At 40.1% G+C, this 8,684-nt stretch overlaps 1 protein-coding gene across 1 annotated transcript; it reads right to left on the reverse strand.

The window, feature by feature from the left end:
* Positions 1 to 1,991: 1,991 nt before the first annotated feature.
* Positions 1,992 to 3,637, reverse strand: LOC120514308 (tigger transposable element-derived protein 1-like). The gene is made up of 2 exons (XM_039734635.1): positions 3,499 to 3,637; positions 1,992 to 3,412 (listed from the first exon to the last, which is right to left on the reverse strand). The coding sequence occupies exons 1-2, from the start codon at positions 3,635 to 3,637 to the stop codon at positions 1,992 to 1,994; spliced, it is 1,560 nt and encodes a 519-aa protein (XP_039590569.1).
* Between the last annotated feature and the right edge of the window lie 5,047 nt (positions 3,638 to 8,684).

Genomic DNA, 8,684 nt, shown 5'->3' on the forward strand with positions numbered 1-8,684 from the left:
CTCAGTTTAAGGTCAGGGCCACTTTACAGCATGGAAAGCAACAACATTGAATCACCTCCCAACAGGGCAGCAGCACTCACCCGCCTATAGGTCCTTCTGCACCTTTGGCCTTTCAGTATAAAGCATGTAGTGCACCATTGCCTAAGTCCCAAATGAGTTTTTCCAACCCTCTCACCACATACCTAGACCACAACTTAGTCCTTCCCTGCAAGTCTGCTGTTTCATTTCATATACCATGTTTCCCTGAAAATAAGACCTACCCCAAAAATAAGCCTTAGTCAAGCTCGTCAGCTGAAAAGTAAGGCGCCTAAGGCCAAGTTTATACTTCACGTGATGCAATGCACATGCCCGAGACATTCATTAAATTCCGAGGACACCTTGCCACAATATCTCTGAAAAGGATGTTTAATGATTTCATCCATCAATTGGAGGATGTGCCCATTCCAGCATGCATTGGTGCAAAACAGAAACAAAATCTCTGGACGAGGCATCAGCTCATTGCAAGGTGAACACAAGCACACACATATACTGGCGTCATTGTAGCTTTACCAAATTCCCAAACCTTCATGTGTTTGGATGGAAAACTGAGCACACTGTGGAAACCCACCAGGAAAACATGCAAACTCCAGGCAGGGATCACAAGGGACGTGACTCCTTGGGAGACAGCAGCGCTACCACTCTGCCACTGTGCCACCCCATATGTGTAACTATTAAGAGTATTCATTATTTAAAAAAAAGTTAACGCTTTATCTGTAAAATGTAACATAAATATTTTAACGCATTTCATCATGAAAGTGATATCAAGTATATATTCAAGAATTCTAAATGTGCAGAGAGCTGGAATATTATTAATTTAATGTGTTCTGTGTGGTGATGCTGCTTGCCGCTGCTGTCAGGTCAGGAGGAAGCCCAAGAAGCGCGTAGCGATTTAACAACAGGGTTAGTTTTAAGATGATGTTTACAACAGTCTACTTTAATGATAAACTACAAAATTAAAGTGGTCATTTTGAGTTTAAAGTCAAAATTTCCACTTTAATCACAAAATAGACATTTTCATTATGTCCTTATTTTTTTTTCACTGTTTTTCAGAAAAGAAGCCATACATTCTGATATGCTGTAGTGAAGGTGCAAAAAAAGACAGCAGAGAAGATGGTATGTGAGACTTTTAAAATTTATTATGTAATTACTTTGGGGAGTATGCGACGCTTGAATATAAAGGCAACATGAATACATTTGTAAATCGCAATTTGCTTCACCACATCGAACCATTCATCAAACATTGAAGCACGCACATTGATCTGCAAAGTGGCTGGAGTAGCAAGAAATTCAGGCTGGAATTCAGGGTTTGAATGTGGAGAGTTATGACGATATTCCAAAAGAAAATGACATGACTGTATTTGGATAAATGTACAGTGGAACCCCGGGTTACGAGTTTAATCCGTTCCAGAACCGAGCTCGTAACCCGATCCGCTCGTAACCCGAACAAATTTCCCCCATTTAAAATAATGGAAATGAGATTAATCCGTTCCAGCCCTCCCAAAAAGTCCCCAAAATATCATAAATAATGGAAAAAAACATGTTTTTAAATAAGAAACAAACATCAAAATACTTTATTAGTAAATAAAAGATAAACCAACTTAAGAAAATGTAACCTTACTTTGGCGGCAGACGATTGCAGTTAGCGGAGAGCAGCTGAGGAGGGAGGGAGGGAGGACTAGAGGACTGGCTGCATTTTCGGCACCTTCACATCAAAAAAAACTAAAATTGCGCTTTCTTAACTGTACATACGTACATGAATTGTAAAAAAAATAAACGTTCTTAACTTTAAACTTAGCCTAACACTTAACATTACATACGTATGATTTTTTTTTACGCTAATCATCTGTTTTTGCCTTTTTGGCTGCACTTTCGGCACCTTCACTTATAGCAGTTTCAGTTTTAGTATAAAGATACGTATGCAACGCCGTTTGCTTTTGCCTGCTTTTTAAAAGCTAACGGAAGTGAGCCAAGCAGCTGTCATCAAAATTTGCTGCAGAACGACTAGTTGCCATTTTTTCTGGATGTTTCTTTTCAATGAAACTTGCAACCTTCTCCCACATTCCCAGCACTTCTTTAATTTCACTTGTCGAAATTTCCTCTGTCTCGACCTCCTCCTTACTACCACTGATCTCTTGCAGAGCCTCCATACGTTGCATGTCCTGCAGCTCAAGCAGCTCCTGTGTTGAGAGTTCCTCCTCATGTTCCTCGACAAGCTCATTGATATCACCCTCGTCACCCTGCAGACCCATCGACTTGCCGAGGGACACGATTTCATGCACTGGATCTACGTCAGGCACGTTGGTCTTGGTCTCAGTATCAAGACCAAATCCTTCAAAATCCCTCGCTGCAACCGCATCAGGCCATAACTTCTTCCATGCAGAATTCAGTGTTCTTCTGGTCACTTCTTTCCACGCCAGGTCAATCATGCGTAGGCATTGCATGATGTTAAAATGTTCTTTCCAGAACTCTCGGAGTGTTAGCTCCGTATTTTCTGTCACATCGAAGCATCGTTTGAACAGATGCTTCGTGTAGAGCTTTTTGAAATTGGAAATGACCTGCTGATCCATCAGTTGCAGGACTGAAGTCGTGTTGGGTGGGAGGTAGAGGACTTTTAAGAATTGATATTCTTCCCGGATGTTGTCTTGGAGACTGGGCGGGTGGGCTGGAGCATTGTCGAGGACGAGTAATGCTTGCAGAAGCAGTTTGTTTTCTTGAAGATACTTCTTCACCGCAGGTCCAAAGCAGAGATTTACCAAGTCGATGAAGAACTGCCGCGTAACCCATGCCTTTGGATTGGCACGCCACATCACGTGCAGTTTTTCTTTAAGAATCCTGTGAGTCTTAAAGGCTCGAGGATTCTCTGAATGATAGACTAGCAGTGGCTTCACTTTAAAGTCACCGCTAGCATTTGCACACAATGCAAGGGTGAGGCGGTCCTTCATCGGCTTATGTCCTGGCATCTTCTTCTCCTCTGCTGTGATGTACGTCCTACGGGACATTTTCTTCCAAAAAAGTCCTGTCTCGTTGCAATGAAAAACTTTCTGGGGGATGTAACATTCTGCCTCGATGAGCTGCGCAAAACGTGTAATGAACTCGCCAGCTGCCTTCTGTTCTGCACTTGCTGCCTTGCCATGTCTTACGACAGAGTGAATGCCTGATCGCTTCTTAAATCTGTCGAACCATCCATTACTAGCCTTGAATTCTGGTTCTACTACATCCGTAGATGTGGATGGTTCTTTCTGCTTCAGGTCATTGTAAATGATGCGAGCTTTCTCGCTTATGACTGTTTCAGTAAGCGTATCTCCTGCCAACTCTTTCTCTTTTATCCACAATAACAGCAGGTTTCCATTTCTTCGTGGATAGCCGACCTTTGCTGTGTAATTACGGTCATGCCTTTTGCTACTTTTACACTCTTAATGGTCTCCTGTTGCTTTAGTATTGTGCATATCGTGGACGTACTGCGGTCGTAAATTTTGGCGAGTTCCATCACACGCACACCTCTCTCATGCTTTTCTATAATTTCCTGCTTCAACTCGACTGACAGCATCCTTTTCTTCTTGCTGCTGTCCTTTCCACTTCCTACCTTCTTTGAAGACATGGTTAATGCCCAATATGTATGATATGGCTCTGGGTAGAAGGGGTAGAGGTTTCCGGGTAAGAAAGACGAAGCGGAAACTAGCGGTGACGTATTGGAGCTCGTCTCATAAAACGGGCATGCCTCGTAAACCGGGCAGAAATTTTGCTCGGATCGTGGCTCGTAAACCGAATTACTCATATACCGAGCTGCTCGTGAACCGGGGTTCCACTGTATATTGTTGTACATGAAATGTCTGTTCAGATGCAACAGGGCCTATTATTACCAGAGCCATCTTACCACCATCATAGACACCCATGCAAAGTAATGCTTTTGGGCCCCTGATTTGATTGCAAAACTGAAACATGCATAGGCATCAGAAATATTGTGGGCCCCTATGTTCCTGGGGCCCCTGGCCAGTATCCATTATGCCCATACATTATGTCAGCCTGATTATTACGTCTCTTAAGGCCAAAACCAGCAAGCCTTAGCCTCTGTGCTTTAGTTAAAGAGTCCCTGAATTCTCCATTCTACACACAGGGGAAGTTTTGCATCTGGTTGCAATAGAAGAACTCAAGGAAGTTCTAAGCTAGTTCTTATTGACTTTTTTAGCAAATTATCAGCTGCTTTGTTTGAAACGCTGAATTAAACTGTCACTCAAAACCCTAGAGCGAATGCAATCATTTTAGACCACTGTCGCTTATGAACTCTGATGCAAAAACCTTAACCAAATTCTTCAATTACACTTCCTCATACACAAAATAAATTGTATATACCACCCTGAATTTTAAAATATGTAAGCTCTGCATAGGTTCAAGAATAACATATGATATCCACATCTGATACAAAATCTATTGGGTCACCTTCCTGAAAAGCACATAGTGAATCTTTATAATAGTTACATTTTTTGAATTGCTGTGGACCAGTCAGGACATACATAGCCCAATATGAATGACTTCTTTGGTAGTTCTGAGGACAATACATCACAAAAACTTCAGATCTAGTTCCACATACCTTCCTGCACCTCTGTTAAATCAGCTTTCTTAACATGTCTGGTGTGCCAGTAAAGGCAAGCAGAATGGGCAATGCCCACTTTGACCTGCATAAGTGCCACTTAATCTTGATCATTTTAATAAACTTTTGAAATTCCATAACCCCCACGTGAAGCTGATGGTAACCCCTTAGCTTCAGATATGTCTTGTAAGACAAACTACTAATGTGTTTCTAAACTCTTTCTGTAGTATAGTCCCTGCTGAAGAATTACTGCTTTAGAGATGGTTTATTTTTTGGCAGAATATATCATCAATTTGCATAATGAATTATGTATATCCCTTGTTTTCTACTCTAAGTATTAGGAGGTGAAGAGCATCCTCTTATGGTAGCCACTCATCTGTCATTTTCTGTTTTGTTGAGACAATGGATCTTTGCAGAAATTGGCTGATGGAAGCCTGCACTTCAGGCTGTATTGTCAGAGAGCTGGATGAACTGGCAGAAGAGTACATTGTTTAATAGTCGTGATCACAGAAGTACAATAGCTGGCTCCATCATTAGCACGCACACTACTGTCACCTTCACAGATTTGATTTCAGATTCCATCTGTTTTCTCTGGAATGTGCTTTTAACTTGTAATTATGACTCAGAGAGCTACTTTTAGATTGAGTGACTTTGAGAGAGGATCTGTGAAAGTTTATGAAGTTTAAGTGTTGCTAAGAGTGCTTTCAATCTCAACAGGACAGCAGGTGACATGCACACACAGAATGCCTGGGCATCTACTTACTGGATGTAGTAGCCTGATTTTCACCACTTGATGTTATCATAGTAGATATGTTTATGGTGTTGATTGAAGGATTGTATATTATAATGGATGGCAGGCAGGGACTGGCCCAGGTGACAAACAGACATGAAAAGAAGCAAGAAGTCCCCTGCCTGCATAAGGATGCCATATGAAGAATGGGTACAATGGCATCCCAGCAGGAACTGATGGAGGAACATTACCCAACCGTGAGGCCAGCTTAAAAGAAGGACTGAGGGAGCTGGATTGTTACACATTCTCCCAAACCGCTAGATTTCAGCATCCCTGGAGGCAAGTACATCAATGGACTCCCGCAGGGCATGCTGGGAATTGTAGTGCTGTAGAGCAGCCCTGTGGGGGTGCTATTAGGAGCTGTGCTCCGTTGTCTTTGGGACTTACAGCTTACCCAGAAGTGCTTCCATTGGGCTATCCTCTGGCACTGGAAGTACTTCCAGGTCCAAGATAAAACGAGTTGGGCGAGTTGGGGTAGGGAGGAGGGAGGACAATGCTCGCCTGGAGGTGTGGGGGAGAGGAAAAGACAAAGAGAGGCATTGTGTGTGCATTGGAAGACAATTGTGAATAATTTGTGCAAATAAATCACTTATTTGACCCTAGGACTTGTGTTTGTGTGATGATGTCTGAGGTTTGAGGCTCTCTGGTGCACCCGTGTGGTCACAATATACTGTATTAAATTGGTCTAGTGTATGTCACTATATTTATTGCCTTTATTAAGTAAACATAATTTTTTGGGTTGGTTGATGGCTGTAGAGAAACAGATGAATTTGCAACAATTTACTAATGACAGCAGATGCAAACATAAGCACATTGTCAAGCTGAATCAGTTTCATTTCATAAGACCTGAAGGTAGCAGATGACTTTCAGACGATGGAATGCAGTTCTTTGGATGTACATCTGCTTTAATCAAATTGAAATTATATCAAATTGTATTTAGTATAGTGGTTTTACAAAATATCTGCATGTACTTTTTTGTAGCTGTGCATCTGGATCTTAGACTGTGCTTGCTCGTGCTGCACAAATTGATATTAAAGCTTGTAAGCAAATATTGAGTGCATTAAGTCCATAGTGATGTGCTGCTTTTGAATTTAATTCAGATCAGCGTATTCTGATGAGTGCAGATCTATCCACAAACCCAGAGCACAGTACATATTTACAAATATAATAGCTAAACCAAAATAAAGCTTACATTGCTGAATAGAGAAACACTGTGTGAAGCATACATACATGTTATATATGAATTTGATTTCCAACAGGGTTTGTTTTAAATATAAAAATATAAATACAAATAATAACATAGTAATGTATGAATATGTTACACCAAATGGAAAACTTAGGTAAAGGTTATTCCCTCATTGAAAATAATAGAAAAGAATGTAGAAGACACAATGTAACCTTCATCGGGTACGTGAGTAAAAAGAAAAAAAACAGAGAAGCAACAAAGCCAAAGAAGATGAAAGGAGTGAAAGACATGAGTAAGTGTGAAGTAGCCATTAGAAATCATGAAGGAAAATGTAAAAAGGTTAGTCAGTCATAAACTCTTGGGGAATTGTGCAGTTAAAATCTAAGAATGAGCTGAACTCTGTCTGTTTTTCCTTAAAAGGTGAATGAACACAGAGAGATCAATGTGGCCATGATTAGGTGATTTGGAATGTTCTGCAATAAGCTTTGTATGGTCCTTGATCTTAATGACTGAAACGATCAGTAAGCCATGTCTCTGGACACTTTTTACAAGAAATTAAACTAAAACCACTCAGGCAAGGGAGAAGAGAATGAGAAAAGTGATGTCTACAATGGGTCCATCCATCCATACATTATGAAACCTGCTTAATCCAATCCAAAGGCTTTAACAATTTCCAGTGAAAATAAACATTTTGGATCCATGATCAGTATAAAAATGTCTGGTCAGTCTCAAATTGTAATTCCTCCTGTTCCTGGGATTCATCATTGAATTCTGGAGGCGGCCATTGTCAATGATAGCAGTGAATTATGAATAGGGTGTAAAGGATTTTTTTATTTTTATTAATTTTATTGCAATCCATACATAGCAATCAAGTTTTTACAAAAAAAAGAATTATGTTAAGAACAGATTGATCCCCACCCTGAGAGAGAGAGCAAGCCAAATGGCATAAAAGTTAAGGCTTGTAAACATACCTAAATTAATAAATTCTCTGTGCTTTATAAACTTGTTATAAAAATGTTACTGATTAGATCCTGCCATGTTTTGAAAAAAGTCTGTATGGATCCTCTAACTGAGTATTTGATTTTTTCCAATTTCAAATAATATAACACATCGGTTTCCCACTGACTTAAAAGGATTTTTGACCACCACAGAACAATAATAAATTAATAAAAAAGGAAAAAAGAAAATTAAAGGTGTTTCCACATTGTAAAAGAATGAAGGTTACAGACACCACATTTCCTCTTTGTGTAATTAAAGAGGAAGGAGCAGGTAACTCATTCAGCAGGGAAAGATGGGACAAAGCCAGGGCAGAAGAAAGGAGAAAGGGTGAAAGTACAGTAGGTGAGAGAAGATGCCAAAAGATGAAATAAAGGAAAGATGAAAATATTAGTTGGTCATTAAGACCTGTAAAAATATTTTATCTCAGGCTGAGAATAAGTTTGGCTCCTTGTGTTTTCCTTTGAAAATTGTCTTTGAAGCTCTGTGAAAGAACACAAACACAGAGATGAGTGTGACTATGGTCAAGAGGTGGAAAAGGGTCTGTAAGGCTGTTGGGCTGTTGATCTTAGTGGCCCAAACATACTCCATGAACGTTCAGGTAGTCAAATGCATGTTTCACTTATGTAGACAACCGGACATTTCCTGTACAAATATATTAAATAAGATATTTTAGAATGGAAATTGTTTAATGTTTAATTGTTTACCATAGAGATCAGATACAAGGGTATTGTTGGTAAAATGTTTACAGCTGGCAGAGCGGCTCCTATTACAGCAAAAAATGGCTCTCCTCTGTGAAGTGAGCTACGGACAAGAAGTTTACTTAAGAGACGTGGTTTATGGAGAGAGATCAAAGGAACGTTAGGAAAAAAAGTCTCTTGTGAAAGGATCAGTCTGCAAAATGGGGAAATTTTGTTTAATGACCTGTGGGAGAGATAAGTGTGTTAGGATGGAATCAGAGGACCAACAGAAAGTGGGTTTCATTATTGGGGTTTGTTTGAAAGTAGATCTTGTGAGGTCTACTCCCAGCTTAATTGAAGCCTTGTCCACAAAATGAGAAAGGTAGCCTCCTTTGATGAAGAAAC

The sequence above is a fragment of the Polypterus senegalus genome, chromosome 14 (assembly GCF_016835505.1).
Source record: "Polypterus senegalus isolate Bchr_013 chromosome 14, ASM1683550v1, whole genome shotgun sequence".
Taxonomy (NCBI): Eukaryota; Metazoa; Chordata; class Cladistia; order Polypteriformes; family Polypteridae; genus Polypterus; species Polypterus senegalus.

Bases quoted from the DNA above. Each gene is read 5' to 3' on its own strand.
- LOC120514308 (XM_039734635.1), bottom strand. From the start codon at position 3,637: ATGTCTTCAAAGAAGGTAGGAAGTGGAAAGGACAGCAGCAAGAAGAAA. The intron at 3,413-3,498 runs GTACGTCCACGA...GTAATTACACAG, and splicing joins CGCCAAAATTTACGACCGCA to CAAAGGTCGGCTATCCACGA.